This window comes from Camelina sativa, chromosome 12 (assembly GCF_030686135.1).
Source record: "Camelina sativa cultivar CO46 ecotype springtype chromosome 12, ASM3068613v1".
In the NCBI taxonomy this organism is placed as follows: Eukaryota; Viridiplantae; Streptophyta; class Magnoliopsida; order Brassicales; family Brassicaceae; genus Camelina; species Camelina sativa.
In genome coordinates this window covers 37,458,594-37,483,029 of record NC_141891.1, presented here as the reverse complement: position 1 = coordinate 37,483,029, position 24,436 = coordinate 37,458,594, and the positions used below count along the sequence as shown (strand labels likewise).

Genomic DNA, 24,436 nt, shown 5'->3' with positions numbered 1-24,436 from the left:
TAGTCATTTTGTAATTCTGCAAATATAATATAACTGATGTTAGAACCATTTAAAATACATTGCAATACAAAAGTTGTTAACCCATCTAAAACCAGTTTAAATAACCATGTAAAAACATACACTGACCTGCAAAGATATCAACCGCCATTTTCTTCCTTAAATCACCAATTGACTCATTTTTAAGATTGCCATGTGTTGTTATGCTCAAAGCCAAACATTCGATTGTCTTCAGCATGAAGACACCACTATCTTCAATCTTATCAACCTATCAAGAAAAAACAAAGTGAAGAGTCCAAAGTATTTACAGAGACCATATCAAAAAACTAGAAAACAAGCTCAACAGTATTTACCTGAGGTATGCAATTTATAATACTGATTCTGAACGGAGATTTCTCTGTATCATTTTTCATCCCAAACTTCTTCTGGGCAATATAAGGCATTGCAACAGCATATGCACCCACTTGTTTGTCTTTAATTTTGTTGGTGTAGAAATGCTTGCCTAAGTCGTAGATAATCATCTCCTTCTTCTCCAAATTGATCATCAATGGCATCCAAAGCCTTTCCTTAACCAACATTGGCGCCAGTATTTTGTTTGTAGGTGCTTCCTTGAAGAGTTGACTGAATCCTTCTTCAGGGAACTCATACTCATCTTTGTTGTCAACGAATATTGAGTAATATTCATCAATCTCTCTCAAAAAAGAAGTTTCAGCCAACGTCAATGATTTGCTTTTATAGAAGTGCGGATGACTTTCTTCTCTTCTGCTTAACAACTTCACAACTGTATCAACATGCTAAACAACAACAAAAAACAGATTAGAACAAGTCTTGTTGTCAAATAACTCATATAAATAAGTTCATACCCGGTCACACATCATCTTGTAAACCAATTTAAACACATTGTAAATCTTTGAAAACGCTTAAAAGACATATTTTAATTCCTTTTAAAACCTTTTAAACCTCTTGTAAACACTTTTAAAAACTCTTTAAAACCTTTTTAAAACCTTTTTAAAACCCCATGAAACGTTAACAACACATTTGTAAAACCTTAAGCTTTGTAATCATACCATTGTTGTTAACGACTTCCCTGGCGTCTCTAGTGTTGTGAACCACTTGGCATCAACTTTTTTACCCAGAATTGTTAGTTGCCTACATCCAAAAATAAACAGAATAATCATGAATACTTACAAAACCATGAATACATCTGTTAAAAGACTAATTGAACTTTTACTTTTGTTGCTAGAAACTAAAACTTACTTTGCTTTCCTTGAATTCTTCCAGTCACTAAATACATCCAACCGGGTCTTATCAACTTTGGAAAAAGGATAAAGTATTGGGTCCTTCTTCTTCTCGGCCGTGTAAGGCGGCTGAGTGTGAATAGAAGGAATTGTATTTCGTTCACTTTTTCTTTGCACACCACCAACATCATCAGATTTAATCTTCTTTTTCTGTGGCTTTACAAAACAAAAAAATTTCGCACTTTATATCGATACACTGGAGAACATTTTAAATATCTCATAGAAATAAATAATTAAGTTAGATACATACCCCTTCTCTAGCTTGAATATCAGCATCTGGGTTGTCACTTGGTTTACGCTTCTTCCTCTGTAGTGCCTCAAGAAAATCACAATTTTTTGTAAAACATTTAATAAAATGTAAAACATTATACAACTAGTTACTAACCTCTTTTCTGTTCATATCATCATCATCACCATCATTGCTTTGCTTACACTTTCTCTGCAGTTCATCATTTCTTGGTTTACTTGATGAAATCTTTTAAAATACTCATAACAACTATATAAAAAATTAATGATTTACATGTTTTCTCTCTCTCAAAACTCTCTTCTTACTGCTTGCTCCCTTCTCTTTATCAATGCTTTTATCTTTTCCACTATCCTCATCTTCTTCAGAAAGAAGATCAAATTTTGGTGTAGAAGGGCGTGGAGAAGGAGATTTATCCTTCAAAGATGATAACAATTGTGGTTTACAACAGGCTTTTAAAAGGATATTTGAGAACTTATAAAAATATTAGATATATGTACCTTTGGTGTTTCTTCAAAGTAATTACCATCATCACCACCAGTTTTTTGAGTGTTTTCATCATCTGCAGCGTAGCTCCCATCTTGTGTGTTTGATGGACGGACAGAATCTGCAGACTGGCTTTCTACGAAATCTTCTCTAGCAATATCTCCATCAACATTTTGTTTGCCAGCCTGCAACAAAAAAAAAGAACATATAACAACATCATTTTTAAGGTTTTACATTCTGTTTCAAAAGGGTTTTAAAAGGTTTAAGTCACTATGGTTTCCCTTTAATCAGCGTTATGCTGTAAATCCGTTAAAAACACTTTTTAAACAGAAAAACTTTTAAAATAGATACTGACCTCTTCATTTATAACCTCTTCATTTCTATTCTGTCCATCTTCATCTTCGTGAGACTGCAAAGGGAAAAGAAAAAAAAGGACCTCAGTTTAAAGAGTTTAGTGTCGAATATATGCGAAAAGGTGCGATCTTGTAATCTTACTCCTTTATCCTTATCTTTCCCTGATGTGGTTTTGACAGCTTCTTCAATGGCTTCTAGTCTTTTGTTGAAGTCATCTAACATAAAGAGGATTATGTCAAGTTTTTCTGAATCTGACAAATTTTTCTCCATTTTCTCTTGTTTCTCAAAGTCTGGCAATTTTTCCCCCATTTTGTCACCCAACTCTCCCAAAGCACAGTAAATATCAACTAATCTTGTAGACCATTCTTCTTTCTTCAACCTATAGCCTTTCATAACCAAGCCAATAACTTCTTCAAAATCATTGTCATCTTTATCAACCAAATGCTTATATTCTTCTGGATCTCCAATTATTGTTTTGACTTCAACCTACAAAAATAATCAAAATCCATCAAAACAAAACTCATCAAATATAGATAACCAATGAATAATCAAAACTACACTTTTAATAGAATTCAAAACTTACACAAGTTGCTGTCTTAATAGTTTCAACAACATCATCAAACCTTGCAAAACGACTTGATTGCCAGTTGAGAATCAGTGGATAGAATGTTCTGGAAAAATTACATCTTCTCGCAAATTTATCACCAAAAATTGGAACAGCACTCAAGGCCCATATATATAATGCCATGGGAAATCCCTTGACACTATACTGACCTTTGAACCAAGTATTTTTATCGAATTTCTGAATGCATGTGGCGAGAATGTTATACGCTTCCTTGCCCCATGGTTGGGCTGTATACATCTCGAAATCCGATGCATGCTTCAGCCTAGACAGAGGTATCTTCTCTGTTGAATTTGGTGTCATCAAAATACCTTCTGTTAATACAACTGCAGCGAGGCATTCCTTTTCCTTGTCATCCAAAGGTTCTTCACCCTCTTCTGGTTCATTAAATAGTCGATATTGAAGTTGAGTTAAAGTGTAATCTCCTCTCACCGCCCAAGAATATGGATCACTAATTGGATCTTTGCCGTTATTCCTTGGTTCTCTATGAATAGGTTCGCATTGAATCCCTATGTTTAATAAAACAATGATGTTAGTTTGTTCAAACTTTGCCTAATATAAACTATTCTAAAACCCTTTTAAATCCCTTTTAAAAGAGTTTTAAAAGGATTTAAAAACTTCTAAAACAGGAAAAACCCTTTTACAATAGTTTTAAAAGGTTATAAACCCTTTTAAAAGGTTTTAAAGGGGTTTTAAAAGGTTTTAAAAGGGTTTTAAAAGGTTTTAAAAGGGTTTTAAAAGGGTTTTAAAAGGTTTTTAAAACCATTGCAAACACTTTATAATTACCTGTTGTAAGGAAGAACTCTCTCATGGAAAACCGAAGAGGTTGCATGTCGACTGTAAACCATAAGTTTCTCCCTCTTGTCTTCAGCCTTCTCAGCATCAAGTAGTAGAATATTTTCCCAGAAAATACAATGTCTCTGGCTGAAAGATTGATGATGTGCCCAAGGAAGGAAGATTGAAGCTTCGTGAAAGATGTTTTTCCTAATGTATGTTTAACTTTGGCAACTAGGCTTAAGTCCGAATGTTGACATATGTTTGCTCCAACAATTGGTTCTAAACCCATACCATATGTTGGTTCTGGTAGTGCAAGGGGTTCAAAATCACTTGATGCCATCTGTTAACAAAAAACACTTAATTAGACTTTTCAACGGATTTACAAGAGTTTTAAAAGGGTTTTTAAAAATCAACATCACACGTTATCGATCTGACGTCATCTTATCAACACACTTTATCGACATAATTCAACTACGACCGATCTAAAAATTGATATCAAATGGTTTAACAGGGACTTTCAAAAAGTGTTTTACAAGAGATAACAAAAATCCAAATTTACAAGACTTTACTAATTTCAAATCCATATCAAACACAAATATCGATCTGAATGCATCAGATCTGAATCTGGATCGATATCAAAGAAACTGAAGAGGCTTTTAAAAACTGTTTTAAAAGAACATAAATCCAAATTTAAAAGAGTTTACATATTCCAAATCGATATCAAAGAAATTTAAAAGCCCTAAATTTAAAAAAGCGATAGTACAAATTGATAAACCCAGAAAGAAAAAAAGAAAGAATGAACCTGCCTGCGTTAGAACCAGAATCAATGTCGGGAATTACGTATACGAGAGATGAAAGCGCAGAATCGCCGCGAAGAAGGATCGAGAATCACCGCGAAGAAGGATCGTGAATCGCCGCGCAGAATCGCCGATGAACGAAGGAGAGAGAATCGTCGGTTGAAGAAGGAGAGAAGCACGGCGAAGTAGAGAAAATTAGGTTTCCTTCATTAAGGGTAAAAAAGTCTTTTTCACCAAAAAAAGGGGTACCCTTAAAAATGGACCCTTCCCAAGGGCATTTTTAAAAAGTGGAAGGGAAAAAGGGGCATTTTTGCTTTTCCCCCAGAAAACATACAATACTTAATAATAATACACTGTATGTTTTACTTTTTTAAAACTATTTTTTTTGTTATTGTCAGTCTAAGTAAAACTCGAGATTAAAAATTAAAGATATATAAAATGTTTTCATATTTTTTAAAGTGTAAATATATCTCATATATATATATATATATATATATATATATATATATATATATATATTATGATAGGTTAATTCATAAAGTAGATGTTTAATATTTGAAAAACACACAATACTCAATAATAATATATGTTATATTTATTATTTTTCGTTGTTTTATCAAACTAATTTGAAGACATTAAAATGTTTTTATAGTTCAAAAAAAAATATAATTTGATAGAATAATTTAAAACTAAAGAAGAGTTTCTAATCCTACGATAAAACAAACATGATTCAATATTTATATTAACATTTTTGAAGTACATTTTGTGTTATGCCCTTTAAGTTTTGCTTATTTAATTTTTTTTTTATAACATTAACCCCTAAACAGTTTCCAAAAATAATATTGCACAGAAACTCATTTCCTAAAACATCTTAAATCGGAACAATTTTGTACGTTTATTCGCATAAAATCTAGACAACATCTATACATTTTGATTTTTCCAAAAACTACTCTACCCATTAAAATTTTATTCCCATAAAATATTCAAAACTATCTTTAGAGAAGATATAATCTCTCAAATTTAAAGGATATAATCAATTTTCCATAACAAAAAATTTACAATCCCCATAATTATTTTGACATTAATAAAGTTTCTAAAAATGACAACCTAAATTTCGAATTAGTAGAAAACCAATATTCCCAAATATTTAACTTTAACAAGAACAAGAAGAAATACATTTAATTCAGTATATATACATTTTTGAAGTACATTTTTGGGTTCTACCCTTCACTTTTGCTTATTTAAAATTTATTTACAAAATTTATCTCTACATATTTGCAAAAAAAAACTATAATCAATTTATGTGAAATCGACAAAATGAGTTAGTTTCCTAAAATATATCTCACAAAATCGACAAAATAAATAACCAAATACCATAAATTCAGAACTTTAGGAATATATTAAACACAACATGTCATAAAAATCACATAATCAATTATCCGTATTTTTAATTGCCTTATATTTTTGGAAACATATTAATTAACATTACAGAGTAATTAATTATTTCTATATCATATGATTTCAACTTTGAATTGCAATTGGAAATTTATAGATAATATATTCTCACGAAGATTTCATATACTTTCTCACCAAATTTTTCTCTACTCACTATAAATATTTGTAATCTATATCATTATTCTCAATGCTTTAGTTTTTTTGGGGTTTTTTTCAAAACGGATAAATATTTGCAAAACAAAGGTTTATGTGAATTTCTTTTTTTCGTGTATTTTTTTGTTTGTGGTTTGTTGTAATTGTCTTTTTTTTTTCCTTCTTTGGCTTGATTTTCTTTAGTACCCAAGAGAGATCACAAGACAAAATATCAAATTAATGATGTTTTGTCATGTTCTCTTTTGTGCGTATGAGTTTAGACCAAAGCTGGTGTAAGATCATGTTACAAACGACTTATATAAAAAACATTAGTCTTTCTGATTGAAACTGGGAAAAATAATATTTTTTACCCACGGTTTAAAAGAAATCATAAGTCTTTTTAACTGAGATCGAGAGAAAACACAAAACTTTTACCCAATACTTTTAAAAAATCATTCTTCTGACTGAGATCGGAAAAATCTTATAAACTCGGCCAAATCGGAGCTTAATCGCTGAGATGTTGATGACCGATGGGATTAAGGGACTGATGGAATTAAGAATAAAAAAAAAAAGAATAAAAAAAAACTGCAGAAAATTAGAAGAGGAGGTGGAGAAGAAGTAAAGGAGGGAGAAAATCTTTGATTATAAGAATGAAAGCTTTTAAAGAATGAAAGCTTTTAAAAATCGTAAGTGACGATGGTGTTTCTAACGTGGGTTTGGTGATAATTTATATATGGAACGTTAGTTTTATTTTATTAAAGCAGACTATTTGACATTTTCAATTAGAACTGAAACAATATACAACTTCAGAATATATATTTTTTTTCAAAAGGGTAATTTTCATCATTTTAAATATATTTCACTAATCTAATTGTGATTGTTTAAAATAAACATATTTTAAGAACTTATTTTAAATATCTATTATATCTAACCAAATTATTTTATTTCGAGCCAAATCATCTATTTTATTTTATTGATTAGTGAAAAATCCAAAAAACGTGATTCAATAGTACAGGCTAGGTTTAAAATTATTGTCGTATGAGTTCTAAATTTATTAACTTGCATATTCTACTCACGTTATATATGTATTTACATAAAAAAAAATTTACTTCCAACATATCTCTATATTGTTCTACATAAAAAAAACACAATTATACGATGTACCATGGGTCAAAACCTAAATAATATTTTAATATATATATTAAAAATCAATAAAACTTAATCATTTTATTTAAAAAACATAAAATTATATATAAAAAATTAAAATCGTCTCAGTAAATCAAATAAATATTGATAACTAGAAAAATCTAAAAATTAATAAAACAATAACAAAATAACAAACAAATATAACATAAATTTTAAATTTTAAATTTTATAAATTATATTCCTGCAGTATACCGCGGGTCAAATCCTAATATATGGTAAAACCAAACCAACAAAACTCATATACCAAATAACATTGACAACGTTACAGTGTGTATGTGGTTATAATATCCAACAAAATTTTAATATTGTATTTAATATTTATAAGTTACAGTTAACGTATATACGGAAAGACCATAACTTAGCCCATCGATAATGTCTTTAAAATGTATATACGGAAACAAACAAACAAACATAATGCACACACAGATCTATATTTTTAAAGTACGTTTTGTGTTCTACTCTTTAAGTTATATTTATTTACAAAGTTAAAATTTTAAATATAGCAATTCAAAATCGAATACTCAATTAATATCTCTATAAAATCGCTAAACCAATTTGATTCCTAAAACAGAAAAGAAAATGCAAAGGAAAGTTTTGACGACTCATTAAAGTGTGTTTTCTTATAGTCTTCATTTTCACAATTGGTGAATTTGTATTTCTTTTTTTTGTGTAAAGAAGAAGAAGAAGACAAACGCACGGATCAGGAAGATTTAAATTAGGGTTCTCGATCCTATCCAATCCAATTCAATTGTAAATTTGGTTTGGAAAGTAAAACGAGTTGTTAATTCGTTGTCCAAACCGAATTCGATTACTTTGTGAAAAGATAGTGTTTAGGGTCAATGTTATTGCCATTCGGGTCAGATTAAGACTTTTGTTCGGTTCCGAGTAAAACAAAAAGTTCAGTACGATCTGATTTTGAAGTAAAATATAAAAGAAACATTAATGTTATGTACATTCCCTTTCGTGAACTGCTCTTATCTTTTTTTTTTCTCTACATTGAAAAAAAAACACTAATAAGAACTCATACATTGTTTATAGGCTTTGAACCAGGTTAGGGTTTTTATAATCCCTGCGTAGATGATGAAGAAGACGCAGCAAAGCGGAAATGCTTGTTCCCGTGCTCTGCTGCCAGATGGTCTGAAGCCGGTCTCTTTGGTCTCAACTGCAAATGACAAATTTTACAAGAACAAAAAAGTTAAAGAGATATAGGAGAAAACAGCCAAAATCAACAGTTTGGTCATCTGAAGAAGTTTAAGATTTGTTCTATATTGTCTTTTGTATATTCTCTGAAGAAATTATGTGTTATGAACTGTATATATGAGGGAAACAACGGTGATATGAATAAAAGAATCAAGAAGAACTATGAGGAATAAGAGTTGAGTTTTCTTATGATACCTTTTCTTCAGCTCGTTGATAGAAGCTGCGTATGAGTATGTTTTTCACTTCTGTAGTTATCACTATACACAAAACAAACAAGATACAACATTGGTAAAAGCGAAGATGTGATCCATGAAAAAACTCGAGACTGTTGAAATATGATCAACACCCATTTTATTTGCCTTAAGAAGTGATTCATGGTAAACAGAGTAACTAGATCGCTCTATCAAAGCAAGTTCAAAGATCAGTCAGTCTCTAGCCAAGATCACAACTTCAAAAAGCCCAGACGCTATAACATGTAACAAAATTCGAAAATTTCTAGCCTAAGAAAACGAGATTTTTGGTTTCACCTTGATCTGGTGGTGGAAGTGTGCGGTTGTGAGTAGGACGATAGGTGGTAGGTATCATCCTCTGCAAGAAAAATATGAACAAAAACTCATATCTTTGATAATAACAGATCAAAAATCTAACCTTTAACTCAAACAAAACCAAAAAAAAATTGAAAACTTGCATACTAATTTACAGTTGATATGAGATAACTAAATCCAATGTAAACAGAAATTATGATTCTAGGATCAACCAGTCCTGTCAAAAATGGCTACTTATTTCATGGTTTCGAACAATATTGATGAAAAATTGAAACTTTTGGATCAGATCAAGTAAACCAGATACCCAATTCGAATTTACTCTTTGAACAATTTGAATATCAAAATTTGGATCAACAAAGAACACATTTTTTTTTAACAATACGACCAAGTAAAACGAACTCAGATCCGTGAAATTAAAAATTCTGAATAGTTCTCAGACAAAACAGAGATCATAAAACATCTTTAAAAAAATCATCCCAAGAGTCGAAGAAACGGGGAAGACAAAATAGAAGATGGATTGGGGGGAAAGAACTAACAGAGGGATTAGAAGGATCGGAGGGACGATGTTGACTGAAATTGTGAGGATCAAAGGAAGGCAAATCCCCCAGAATCGACGCCATTGGAATCGTGGCCTGATGATGATGTTTCCTTCTCTTCAAAGTTCGGAGACAATAAAAGAGAGATAGGTATAGGGGAGAGAAACCGAAAGAAGAAAAATGGGCCATTGGGCCTAACTCTAGAAGAACCCAGCTAGTGAAATTAAACGTTTCTCAACCCAAATAGTATAGATTTTCCATTTTTTAGAGTATTTCTATGCTTTGCCCAAAAAAAAATAGAGTATTCATATTAAAGAAATTATGGTGCATAAAGAGGTTTAGATTAAAAAAGAAATGAGTTATATCAACAAAGTTCACTTACTGTTTGTGTAAAAAAAAGTTTTGATTTTTTTTTATATATAGTTAAACATATATGAATTAGAGCAGTCTCAAAATAAATAATCTAGTGAAAAAATAATTTTCAAATTTTTGCGACGTAAAGACAAAACAAAACGTGATCTCATACGGATTTTATATGGTCAAATGTAAATCAACAAGTTTTTCAAATTTTTAGAACAAATATTTTTTTTCGTACACAAATAAAACCTACAATATATGAATCTGTTGGCAGTGACCATCGGAACGTTATGTTTTTTTTATCAATAAATGAATTCAGTTTTGTAAATTTTTATTTATTTATCCTGTTTTGTATATTATTCTCCAAAGTTTTTTTCTTAGACAAGCCAAACTGAAGTTTCTTATGTGAAATCTCAGTCCACCTTCATTCCTGGAAATGCTAGACCACCAAATTTCCCAATTTATAACCTTCCATCTTCCTCTAATGACTACCAAAAGTGAAAATATTTATCTTTGAATTTTAAAATTTCAGTGGTTTTTACTTCTTTCTTTTGCCTTAGACAAAGATGAGGAAGAGGAACAAAACATGAGGAAGAGAAACAAACGCATGCTCTCTCATCTTCGCATACAAAGTCGTAAGTCGTAACAGTGAGATTTATGTTAATTTACGTATGTACATCACTACATTGTATTATAGGTCAAGAAGGGAAACTTCCACGTACGTGTTTATACTTTATAGAGTACGTAAAAGAGGCTTAACTTTATGTTGAGATCGAGTCAAATAAGATTCTTAACCACTACAACCATAATTAACATGATTAAGTTGAATTAGTCGTTTATCCGTACTTTTGATACACGCCATTTTAATTACGCTACGCTTCAATTGTAAATGACATACGTAACAAAATCAATGATATGCTATAGTTTATGATCGCGGGTCATTTACATATAGTTTATAAACATATATAGTTATATACGTTTGATGTTAATTACCAATCTCACCTTTACCTTTACATATAAATATCTAATTATGTGTTGTTTTTATTCATAGTAAATTTCTGAGACAGAAAATGATGAATCTTGATATAAGATCAGTAGAGTCAAATGGGTAGCCGAAATTTTTTCTTTTATATTGGTTAAAGGAACGAGCCAATGTAACTAGTTTCGAAAATTTTTTATGTAGGACAAAACATTCTACTTAATTACCAAGTTACATGTACATCAGTTTGATTCTAAATTCGATCTGAACATTCTATTAATTATGATATATATGTATGCAATGACTACTACACGTACCTTTAACCATAAGTTCCATAAATTGATAGGATTGAATTTGAATGGGTTACTCGTACGTTCTAGTGATGAGGGTATGATCTACAGTATAAATTATATTAGGATCATCAGTAGCAAAACAAAACAAAAATTACTTTTTAAGAAAGAAAGGTATATAGTAAGTTAGTAGCGCTTACCAAAAATTTGTAAATAGTTGCATCAAGTACAATTTGATGTATATTTTGAACTTTTAATAAACATACATATACCGTATATCCTTAGGACTGTAAACTCTAATTAATTAAGCAAACATATACATTATTAGGTTTGTATATCAAGTAATTAATATTTTATAAGAAATTATCACATGACATGACGACATATATATGTTGTCCCAAGCCAATACAATCTCTCATATTAAAAAGAAGAAGAAGAAAAGAGATAGGAAAAATGAAAGAGATCGATAATAATAAATGTATAATAATTACAAGTAAACTAAATGGAAGTAAAAAGCAGTTGAACAGAAAATTAGGTGAACTTAGTTGGCCTCAATGCCCTTTTACCCTTACTTCTTCTTCTTCTTCTCCTCCTTCGTTTGTCTTCACAACCTATCATTACACATCTATAAAAATATAGTGAGAGATAAAGAGAGAAAGAGACTTATAATTAACAATGGAAAGAGAAGACATTAATCGTATGTTAAACCTAGATGTCGAAAACAACAACACCTTCTCTTCCTTTGTGGACAAAACTCTAACGATGATGCCTCCATTAACATTTTCCGGCGAAGTAGAGCCTTCCTCTTCTTCTTCTTGGTATCCAGAAAGCTTTCACGTGCATGTGCCGCCACCAGCGCCTGAGAATGATCAAATTGGAGAGAAAGGGAAGAATAAAGAGAAAGAGAAGAGATCGAGGAAAGTTCCAAGGATTGCTTTTCATACGAGGAGTGATGATGATGTTCTTGATGATGGTTATCGTTGGCGAAAGTACGGCCAGAAATCTGTCAAGAACAATGCTCATCCCAGGTACTTACACACCATATTGCTTGTATAGTCATCGTATATATTAATTAGTGTATTTAAAGTTGATTTCCATATACAGAATCGACCAAAAACTATCATGGCTAAAGAAAAGATTAGTTAGCTTAACAACCGGCAGGTCTGGCTCGATCGACGATCTTGTTTGTGTTTAACGTTACACGATATATACATATAGAAAATATACTTTTTAGTTGCAAAATTACAATAATTTCTAGCTAGGCTGAAGAAAACAGTTATTAAATCAACCTCTTGCTAAACCTATACTCTTGTTATTTTGGAATTTTATGATGTGATCATATATTAAAAGAAAGGGTTTCTTTGTAACATGATTATTATCCTATAGTTACTATGTAAAATATATAATTTCACAATATATATATAGATATATATATATATATATATGTCACTATATGTGAGACAAATTTTGAAAAAACCTTGTCATATTATATAACATATATTGTCACAATGTCACTATTAATCTTGTTTCAAAAAATGCAGGAGCTATTACAGGTGTACGTACCACACATGCAACGTGAAGAAACAAGTGCAAAGATTGGCAAAAGATCCAAACGTGGTCGTAACGACTTACGAAGGCATTCATAACCATCCCTGTGAGAAGCTCATGGAAACTCTTAATCCTCTCCTCAGGCAACTCCAGTTCCTCTCTAGTTTCTCTAATCTCTGAATATATTAACGTGTTAATTAATGGTGTAATTACTTAAACCTGTTAAGGTGTCAATTGATCACTCCACTGACCCACATTTCCCACGAGACAAGTCACAAGTGTATAGAACAGATTTGAAACGAATGTAACAGTATACGACACTTTCACACATATTGATTCATGCCCTGACTTTGGGAATATGTCTTGAGTTTCAGCTCCCATTAGGCATGCCACTTATTTCTATATTAACATTTCTTAAGAACATATTGAAAACAAATCTTTGTCTTAAGAACATATTGAAAACAAATATTTGTTTTAATAGTTATTTACAAAGAATGTCGTTGTGTTTTAGAAATAATTCATTGAGGATAATATTGAAAAACCTTACCAACGGATCGAATCAAAATTGACATCAAGAACCCGAGAGATCATGATTTCGTATCTTCCTTAATTGTATGAGTCATGACTCGTGAATATGAAAATCCTTTGGTCTGCAAAAAAGCCACATTAATGATCATATTCACGACAATCATCAATATCAAAATGAAACTTAGCCCTATAAACAATTGGAGGATTCGTAATTGTGGATATCTTTTGACATTATATATATATATATATATACACTCGTTAAAAACCCGAGCATATTACAAGCAATTTTATTTAGATAGCAATTTTATTTTGATCGTCATTACAAGTTAAACGCCAGCTAAATACCATAATAAACAAAAAACGACTTGCACACCGGAATCCTAAACTCTGTTCATGCCGTGGGAAAGTGATAAATTACACTAAAGTTTATTATGTTAGTGTTGTGTTCTAACTCCCTAAGTACCAACTTCCCTTCGTTTTACCCTCTCAAGTTCCATGATGATGTCGGTCCTGTTGGCCTCGCGAGCCAGTAGGAGCGGGCACCGGATGGTTTCGGTTTCCTATAACTGCCTCGGTTCTGTAAGCAGCCGTTGAAAAAGGTGACTGAGCTTGAGAGGTTTGAACCAATGGTGTCTGAACCGGCTGTGAACTGGTAAGCCTAGTGGAAGTTTGAGACTGTTGGGTAGGTCGGATGATCATGTGGTCAAGAGCAGTGGAATGAGAACCGGGCACAAGACTGCCTCGCATTCTCGGGCGCCAGTTGGTTGTATCAGGAACGCTCAAGTCTACATCCATTAGGTCACTGGTTCGAGAAACAGATTGAACAGGTGGACCACTTGAGTGCTGTCTTTGAGTGCTTACATGGTTATTACTGGTTGGACCTCTGATACCATAACTATTAGGCTGGCTGAGTACTCTAGGGACATGCTGAGACGGAACAAAAGACGAAACATTCGCTGGCGAATGGCTCGTAGCTGGAATTGGGACCCTCCGGCTCTGCAAAGGAACACATATCATCAACATATGAATACTCAAGAAACGAAACCAGTCTCTCAAACGAAATCACAAACCTGATATGGAGTTGTCATTGAAGACGCTTGATATGGATAAGTCTGGTTCAATCTCGGACTAGAGGTTCTACCAAGATATGTTCCAGTGGGAGTAACAGATGAAGCATGAACCTGAGAGAATTGCGGAGAGGGATTCGGTATGGTGAAGCCAGTGGACGTAGTTGCTGGTCTATCTCTTGGAGATGGTGTCTGTGAGAATGGCACAGGTACCAGCATTGGATCTATGGACATGGGTGTTTGGGACAAGTTTGAGTATTGTTGACCTGTTCCAGTATTCGAAGCTTGATGCTGTTGTGGCGCAGTGTTTTCCAAAGCAGATAATATTACCGGGTCAAGTGCGATCACATCAGATATATCGAATATCGAACCGTAATCATCGTTTGAAGCTTCTTTATTTGTGTTATTATTAGATTGACCCTGAGCATCATACAAACAGGGCTTCCGATCCTCAACCTTGTTGTCACCAAAAACCTCCATTTCGGCATCATCATCATCATCCCCCGTTAGATCAAAAACAACTGGACCAGAGTTTAACAAGCTCATTGGGTCTTCTAGATCATGAATGATCTCACTCACAGGTTCCACTCTCTGGTCAGTTTTCTTTGCAACCTTCCATGAACCATCAGCATCGATGATTACACCAGCAGCATCGTGTCCCACATCTTTTAATATCTAAGGATATGATATGAGACGATTTATCAGACTTAAGCAGCAACGCATAAATGAAGCAGTAATTAAATTACAACGTAAATAGCTACTTGCCTTGGCCATGTTTTGATCTAAACGTATGTCAGGGTAGCAAACAGGTTGATTGCAATGTGGGCAGCGCCAGGATGGATTTCTCATATTTATGTTGACATAGTTTGAGAAATCAAAAGCCTGCAGCAGAAAGTACCACATCAGTAACAAATATTAAGAGAAAAAAAAAAGGTAACATCCACATTGAAACACTGTATGCCGATTTAAAAGAATGGAAAACAGAGAATATTGCATGAAATATGGTTGCAACACCTGAAGATGTTTACACAACTGGCCCTTGACTGGAAGCTTGATCCGCCTGCGACTGTTTTATTGGAGACTAAATCACTGACCAAAAAAACCATAACATAACACAGTAGTACGTCAAAAAGTAGAAGTTGTACCTTATAGGACAATTGAGAGATACTCGTGATGCCCCCTCAATGATGTCTGAATCTATAGACAGGTAAGAAAGTACAGAGAAATTAGTTTGGGAAAATATTTCTTATAGTTATGTGGTTGCAAGTCATGGGAGGATTCAGATTAATAGTACAGGGCATTGGAAAAAATGCTCCACTCTCCTATCTTATGCTCTTGAAATACCTGGACTTGATTCAATGACTTTGGACTGAAGGTAATCTTTAAGAACAGGTTGTTCAGGCGGCATTACCACTCCCGTAAATGCAATTATGATGATGTAACTACCTTTGAACAATGAAGCATCTTAATTAGATAATAATTGGAAAACATGGACAACAGACAGAAAGTATACATATAAAATAGATTAGATACCCTTAAAATTCCCCATCACTTGGAGAAGATTAGTTCCGTACTTCAGCTGTGCAGTAACATTTGTAGGGAGTTGAGGCCCTGAATCCTGGGTAAGAAAAAAAAAGATAACAATAAACAAATAAACATGCACAAAACCAGTTCAGAGAAACAAAAATCCAATTAAAAGTCAAACTGCACACACCATTGCAATATTAACTCTCTTCTCTACCCCCTTTCCATTTAACAGGAAGCTGCAATTTTCATACGAAAGCCTTGAAGGTTAAATTCGATCATATTTCGTGTCAGTAAGGAAAATAGCAAAAAAAAAGTCTCATACCTGACTTCTGGAGGATTTGCAATACAGGCAGACGTGTCTATGTTGTCTGTTTGGGCAACAAATAGCCGCTGAAGAACAAACAAGAATCTGGAGTAAGCGATATGCTAACGAAAAGGCACAGAGAGTGGGCACATCAACAAGATGAAACAGATTCAAAATGTATATGAAGGACTGGTAGATAGAATGCAAGGAATGGTTAAATTCACATGGCAACCTAATTGCACAGATATATCTATTAAAATTAATAAAGAGAAACCCAGAATGACATATCGAATGACTAACAGATGAGGTATACATACAATTTTCTGTTGGAGTGAATGTGGCATATTCTTTGAGATATGGAAATCATGCGCCAACATTGTGTAGCCAGCCTGTCATGCAAGGAAAGCCAAACATAAAAATGAGCACACTTAAGAGGGTAACATATCAGAAATAGATGTTTAGAACAGAGGACAAGCTCACCTTCACTTCAAAAGAAACAAGAACATGCCCAAGCTTCACAAATGGATAGAACCTGGGATCATAAAGAAAGAAATTACAACCTGTATCCAGTGAATACTATTCTACTCAACAAGTTTTCGGTATCTAGCTTGTGATAAATTTTGAAAAAGAAAAATCACGCTCCCTGGTAAATTTGTTAAGAGTAAAATCTATCTGTCAATCAACAAAAAGCCACACGGTGAAAGCAAAACCTACTTCTCCATGATCTGCGTAAATGTACTGCCGGGACTGTTGATGCCAGGGTTAGTGCTTCCAGAACACCCAAAACTAGTCCTTATCTGAATAAGAAGGAAAACATTCATATCATCACAATCCAAATAACCTGCTATCAGATTTTTAAGCCACGATTCGGAAGAATAAAGACCTCATCAGCAAGAGCAAGAAGTTCTTGACTCTCGCTATCCGAAAACCATCCCAGTTGACAAGCATGCTGTGACATTAACAAAAAAAATCAAGCATGACATGTCAATAAAAGTGATAAACCCGAAACATTTCTACCTCAATCATTCTAAACCACAGGAAATCTAAACAAAAAACTGGCATTCAGAGAACAAGAAGCACTAATCCAAACACTACTACAATTCTTTCTTTTTGGTTCTCTCTCTCTCTGGTGTTACCTTGATAGAGATCATGAGCACCATAACAGCCGTCTTAGTGTACACATCAGTTCCATGACGGCACACCTACATCCACATCATATCATCATAATGGCCTTTATATACATTAATGCAGATCTATCTAACACAGTAATCGAGAAAAATAAAAGAACCTGTTTGAGCAACCCGGGAAACTCTTCAACCTTCTTGGGAATATCATTGTTGGCTATAGCAAAATCAATGCCTCTGAAACAGAGAAATCAAAACAATTCATCAACACCCAAAAAGAGTACAAACACACAAATTACGCGCATGTTAATAATGTATAGAGAGAGAGAGAGGAAGTAAAAAAAAAATTACTTGGCGAAAGAGATGCAACAGATCTGAAACTCCTTAGTATCAGTCTTAGGTCCGACTTGAATGTGGTAACGTAAACGTTGAGTCACCGACGCTAATCGGAAGGAATTGACCAGTGACGCTGCCGTCTTCTCCCGGAATCCACTTCCAGTCACCGCCGGACACGTCGCCGCCTTCGCCACCGTAGACATCGAGAGCTTCAATCACAATTTCTTTTTCTTTTTTCTTTTGGAGTTTTGAAATTATAAATCAAAACAAAGAAGAAACAGAATTTGAAGAAGAAGAATAAATAAATTACTCAGCTCAATCGAACATAAATTAACCCTAAAATCCTCTGTTACCTTTTTCTCTTTTTTTTTTGCTTTTTTGATGTTTCCTTGTAACGGACTTTTATTCTCGTTCTGCGTAATTATTTAATGGTCTTTTACTTTTTTTTTTTTTTTTTTTTTAAATGAAATTCATGATATTTTTTCTTTTTGCCCTTATACTTTAAAGGGTTTTTGAAACGTCCCCTAACGTTTTAGAATTAAATTAAAAACCCTTGGTTTGAATTTATAAATTGGTGTAGTTTTTTTTTAGAAAAATGGTTACTAAAAAGTTCTAAAAGTAAATTATCAGATTCGATATATAAAAAATCTGGTCTTTTATTGTTTTGGATCTGACACGATATGATGATTTAAAGTCATTTCGATACTATATATGATAACACAAGTAAAAGATGATGTTTCCATGTTAACCGTTAGATATTTTTGATACTTAAACCATTTAATCATTCATGAGACAAGTTATCAAATATTAAATGCTGCAACACATAAATGTACGCATTTAATTATATGTTCCTTTTTTTATTTACTGTATTCATTTATAATCTTGGTCTTGCCTCCTTGAGATGGACACTTCGTAGTGTCATATGTAGTCCCACAGGACTTGTCCAATTTTAAAATGTGGTAATTTAGGGTAGGTAACATTTTTTTTTAAGTACCATCATAACAAATTTACAAGTAAGAAAAAGTAGCTCAACCTGAAATAAGTTGTTCATTCTCAAATACTCACGTGAATAAACCCCACTATTAGATTAGAGATGGGTTGGCCTAATAAAGCTCCCAAAGTCCCAACAAACTTTAAGCTTCTCCCTATAAATTATGCATTAACTTTATTTCTCCACTAAGTTGTATTAATTAATTGTATTAAAACAAAACAATAAATTAGAATTGTAACTCTCATTTTTCTAAATGCAATTTTTCATCATTTCTCTTCCTATAAATACTCATTATCTTATTCTCTTAGTCTATCACTCTTTCATTCTCTCATCTTCTTCCACTACTCTCAAATCTCTTTTTTGTTTTGTTTTGTTTTGTTTTGTATTTTTTTTTGTTATTGTTGTTGTATGGGTTATAAAAAATCAAATCAAATATCATTATAAAAGCTTAGTTTTAGAGTTTGTATGATATGTATATCTTATATATTTATTTTAATCTTTTAAAATGTTTATCTCCATTTTCTATTTTATATTAACATCTTATAAGTCATTATTTTCATACTTCCTTACAATATTCACCACATAATAAGATCATAAAGTTGAAATGATCCATATGTAATTATCTATTATGTCTCTGGTTATCTCACATATTCATGTATCATTTTTTAATAATTTATAAAGATCAATATAATTATCCATTTATCCATTTATAAAGACTATTTTGTTTTGTGATCCAATTGATAAATCTGCAGATGTCAATATAATATATATTTTTTTTATGATTTGAGGTTTTTGAAAACAAAAAGAACATAATTAAACAATTGTTTTTTTGTGTCTTTTAATCAAGATAAAAAATGATCCAAAAAACAAAACATATTCAACTGGAACTTAAATATAAAAATAAAATATCATTTTAAAAATATCATTTCACTAAATTCTCTAAAGATGAAACCATTAGTATGAAATCGAGAACTATAAGATAAATTGATGAGTGAAAACCAAAAAAATATAAGTTATCCTTAGGATTTTAAAAATTATTGAGATTGAAGAATTCATATAATTTTATAAGAAAACTAATTTAGTGTGTCACTTAAAAAGTAATATTTTTTTATATTGAAGTATTATGTGTAAGTGTTTAGTTTATATCAACAAACAACCAAATCATGTGAATTTTGATTCAGCCACTTGGTATTCCTTTTATTTTAGGTTATAAAAAATTAAAATATTTATTTATAATTAAAGACATGTAACTCCATTTAACTCAAATGTAACTCCTATCCAATAATTGTACATTAATTCATTCCTCCTACTAACTTATTTATCTTTCAAGCGAAAATATTTTTGGTTAAATTTTAACATTTTTTATTTGTTTTGGTTGGGTAAACTTATATTCATATTTTGGTTGGCGAAATTAATATATTTCTCATGCAAAATTATTGTTTATAATATATTTCTCATTTCAAAGTTTAAAGCAATATATCATGTATATAAAAGTAAGCTTTTTGTCTCTCCTTATTGGTTGATTTTCATTTAATGTTTTCTAATTTTTATTTAATTTTTTATTTGCTTTCTAATTGCTTTAAACAATATTTAAGACCCAATAAACACAATACATTTAACTCACACATTAAAATAAAATTATAACTGAAAATAAAATAAATTATGCATTAATCATATTCTACCACTCAATTTTATTCAAACACAATAAATTATTATTGTAACTCCATAGTTCTAAATGTAACTTTCATCATTTCTTATCATATAAATAAGCATTCTCTCAATCTATCATTCTCTCATATTGACATTCTTTTACTATCTCATTTTCACATTCTCTCATTCTCTTCTACAATACCTCAAATCATTTTTCATTTTTTTTGTTATTTTTGATTTCTTATTTTTGTTGTATGGGTTGTAAAAGACAAATGAAATATCATTGTAAATTGTTAATGCTAAATTTTAATTTTAGAGACTACATGATATATATTTTACATTGTTCTTACTTTAAAAGATTTATCTCTTTTATCTAATTTGGATTATTATCTTATAAGTAATCATTCTCTCCTCCTCTCCCACCAATATCAAATGTTGTTATATCTCATATGTGTTGTAAGAGTTTGATTCTATATTTTAATTTAGAAAGTATTATATATATATATATATATATATATTACATTGTTCAATTTTTTAAAGATTCATCTCCATTATCTAATTTGGATTACCATCTTATAGTAAACATTCTCTCCTTCTCTCCTACCAATATCAAATGTTGTTATATCTCATATATGTTGTAACTTGTAAGAGTTTGATTCTATATTTTAATGTAGAAAGTATTATATATATTTAACATTGTTTTCAATTTTTATTTTATTTATATAAAAAAATATTTCTTTTATATTTCTTGCCTTTCTAATCTATTCATATTTATTTTTTAAATTTGCATAGTTAAATTTAAATTCGCATATGTTGGTTTTAACAAAACAATCAACTTTATTTGAGAATTAGATGTTCCTATTAATTTTTGAATGATCAATGTGTAACATATAAGCATTTTGTCTTGCAATCACAAGTTCCATTTCCATTGCTTAACTCCATGGTTAAACTATAATATATGTTGTCCTATTTGTAGGAATAACAACATACTTATTTAATTTATTTAAAAGAGCAGATGATTAATCGAAATAAACATTTATCCAAATTTTATAATTCAATCAGTGAGTGTACTTATTACTTTGAAAAACTTTTACATTGAAGTTCATCAATCATATAAGAAAACTAAAATACTATGTCACTTGAAATTTGGAAGGAAACACTTGGTATTCCTTTTAAAAAAATTCAAAACACATATAAAAATTTATTAATATTTAACTCACTTTAAAGACATTAAAGGTTATTTAACTCAAAAATAACTTCTATCCAATAATTTCATACATTCCTCCCACAAAAAAAAAAAAAAATATATATATATATATATGTTCAAGATTGTATTTAAATATTACATAATTTTTTAGTTAGCTAAATTTATAGTCACATATATACAATATATATACATAAGAATTTATATTACTTATTAACACCATAATTCAACCCATTATTTGCTTAACTCAAAATTGGTTTCAAAGCCAACTAAAGAAAAACAAAAACGATCTTATTGATATTAGACCAAGACATGGGCATACAAACATAATCACTTACACAGAAGATATTTTTAAAAAATAACTTATTATTGTAACATCAACGTATGAAGGGTTTACATAAGCAGTTAATTAGAAAATCTATAATACAATAAATGTATTGGAAACAATATCAGTCAATGATAAGATTGGATCCTCAAAAGCAAGAAACAACATCTTCATAATTCATAAAAATAAACGCCACAATTATACACATCTAAACGAAATGGTATAAACATATAGTGTATAAATAAAAGTGACGGCAAAGCCCGTATATGCCTAACTAAAACGAAATAATACAAAAGAGAAAACGAAAAGACCAAAAAGAAAAACAAGAAAGTGCCAACTACACCACAACCCACGCGTTGCGTGGGGACGCACCTAGTTACTTAAATGTTACTCATTTTAGGTAATATTACCAGAATCTACAAAAAACTTTTTTTATTACTTGAATGTTTCGGGTATTTTCAAAATATCCAGTGTGCCTCTGTTTTATGCTACCGGAAAAATCGTAATTACAAAAATACCATTGCCACGTCAGACGCCACGTCAGAAACCGCTGACGTGTAACCATAACTCAGCCGTAACGCGTTACAGAGTATGTTGCGGCTGAGTTATAGATATGTTGCGGCTGAGTTATCGGAAAAATATTTGATTAAGAGCGGATATTAAAATCTGGCTGAGTTATGCTCATAAGTCAGCCAAGCGTTACGGCTGACTTATTAAATCTGGCAGAGTTATGCGCATAACTCAGCTGTAGTTACAGCTGAGTATTCACCTGATGGTTAAGTTGTCAAAATTTTGGCTGAGTTATCACAACGACACGGCTGAGTTGTCAAAATTTTGGCTGAGTTATCACAACGACACGGCTGAGTTACCATTTTCCGACTGGCTGAGTTATGAAAAATGGCTGACTTATGAGATGTTGTTACAGCTGAGTTATGGTAAAAAAAACTATAACTCAGCCGTCCTAGGCTGACTTATCGACAAGTCAGCCGTTTGACGGCTGACTTATTAGCAAAAGATTAATTACTAGAATGTTATTCAGTTACGGCTGACTTAACAAACAGTACGGCTGAGTTACATATTTTCAGTTGATGAAGCGGCTGAGTTTGGCAGCAATTTTTTTTGCTTTTTAATTACTGTAATGTTTTTCATGTTGTGGCTGAGTTTTAGTTAGGCTGAGTTATGGTATTGTTTGATGGCTGACTTGCCACGTCGGACGCATTATCCATGTCATCATCTTTTTTCTCCGGAAATACGAAACGTCGTTCGACTCTTGTTCTTCAACTGGTTAATAAGTGAACTATTTACCTTCTTATTCACCTTGTTCTTCTACTTCTTCTTCACTTTCTTCTTCACACCTTGTTCTTCTACTTCTTCTCCACCTTGTTCTTCATTATCTTTCATGGATCCAGTTCCGGTACTAGTTGTGTCCGGTAATTGGATAAAGACACAGAGATATGTATTTAACTCCGACGATAGAGGGTGTATAGTTGTGCAGATAGATGGAGGCACAACACACAACAAGCTTGTGAAGCTTGTTCTTGAAGACTACGGATTGGACGCGTTTAGCCATGAGCTAAAGCTGAGCTACATATTCTCGAACAGGGCAATGAAACATATGGCGCATGATACTCCACCAGTTTTTGTCTCCAATGATCGACAGTTGCAATGTTTTTTGCGGTTATGGAAAACCGATCAGCTACGTCTCTGTGTAGAGTTTTCGGCGAAAGAGTCTACAGAAACTAGTGGAGCTAGAGACTCGAAAGCAGAATCTACATACAAAGTGTACGGTGGGGGATTTGAAGGCACTTGTTTTGATTATGGTAAGATCATTGACAAAGAAAACGAAGAAGAAGCTGTCAAAGTAGCATCTGACAAAGAAGAAGACGATGAATTTTCAACCCGATTTGATGTTTTCGACGACTCCGATGGTGAGTCATCTGATGACGAGAAGTTTTCTATATTGGGCGAGCCTCAGAGTAAAGTGGAAGACCCACCTACTCCGCCTCCTTAGAAGAAAGCTCATAAAGATGATAACTTTGCGGGATCGAAGATCAATCCGGAGGCTATTAGGTTGGAGGTGTCAACGCTAAAAATTGCTGTAGGACAACGATACAAGAGCAAAAAGCAGTTCAGGAATCACGTGAAACTTATTTCGGTTAGGGATGGATTTGATTTTAATGTACCAACCTCAAATCCGAAACAAGTGGTTTGTAGGTGTTGGGTTAAAGGATGTCTTTGGAGAGTTCGTGCATCTGTACAAGGGGATGACCCGGATTTTCATGTTCGTGTATACGATTCGAAACACACATGTTCTGTGATGGAACGTTCTACTAGATGCCGCCAATCAACAGCTGATGTACTGGCAGGTCTTTACAGGGACTATCTTGGTGATCTTGGTCCGGATATTAAACCTAAAAGTGTCGGAGTCATTTTCAATAAGCAATTTAGTCTAAAGGTAATTACTATGTTTCGACTGACTTATTGATAATAATGGCTGAGTTATAGGTATGTATAGGCTGAGTTACTTATTGATAACAATAGCTGAGTTATAGGTATG

The 24,436-nt window shown here is 32.1% G+C and overlaps 3 protein-coding genes and 1 long non-coding RNA gene across 4 annotated transcripts; 1 reads left to right on the top strand and 3 right to left on the bottom strand.

Annotated features, from left to right (window-relative positions):
- Positions 1-565: 565 nt before the first annotated feature.
- Positions 566-1,292, bottom strand: LOC104754427 (uncharacterized). The gene is made up of 3 exons (XR_015573840.1): positions 1,255-1,292; positions 1,065-1,146; positions 566-791 (listed from the first exon to the last, which is right to left on the bottom strand). It is a non-coding gene; the product is annotated as an uncharacterized LOC104754427 (long non-coding RNA).
- Positions 1,293-8,254: 6,962 nt separating this feature from the next.
- LOC104730193 (DET1- and DDB1-associated protein 1) lies at positions 8,255-9,856 on the bottom strand. The gene is made up of 4 exons (XM_010449330.2): positions 9,650-9,856; positions 9,096-9,156; positions 8,764-8,825; positions 8,255-8,530 (listed from the first exon to the last, which is right to left on the bottom strand). Exons 1-4 carry the CDS (start codon positions 9,836-9,838, stop codon positions 8,429-8,431), a joined length of 414 nt encoding a protein of 137 aa, XP_010447632.2. The 5' UTR covers positions 9,839-9,856; the 3' UTR covers positions 8,255-8,428.
- A 2,057-nt stretch (positions 9,857-11,913) lies between these two features.
- Positions 11,914-13,180, top strand: LOC104730202 (putative WRKY transcription factor 24). Its single transcript, XM_010449340.3, has 2 exons — positions 11,914-12,303; positions 12,817-13,180. Exons 1-2 carry the CDS (start codon positions 11,951-11,953, stop codon positions 13,001-13,003), a joined length of 540 nt encoding a protein of 179 aa, XP_010447642.2. The 5' UTR covers positions 11,914-11,950; the 3' UTR covers positions 13,004-13,180.
- A 444-nt stretch (positions 13,181-13,624) lies between these two features.
- On the bottom strand, positions 13,625-18,386 carry LOC104730217 (E4 SUMO-protein ligase PIAL2-like). The gene is given in 18 exon segments (XM_087479752.1): positions 13,625-13,876; positions 13,879-14,347; positions 14,422-15,093; positions 15,184-15,300; positions 15,433-15,484; positions 15,564-15,615; positions 15,763-15,864; positions 15,952-16,036; positions 16,133-16,181; positions 16,268-16,335; positions 16,567-16,638; positions 16,730-16,781; positions 16,964-17,046; positions 17,133-17,198; positions 17,386-17,451; positions 17,538-17,610; positions 17,725-17,946; positions 18,063-18,386. Coding segments are annotated over 17 exon segments (2,313 nt in total). The 5' UTR covers positions 17,913-17,946; positions 18,063-18,386; the 3' UTR covers positions 13,625-13,829.
- Positions 18,387-24,436: the final 6,050 nt, after the last annotated feature.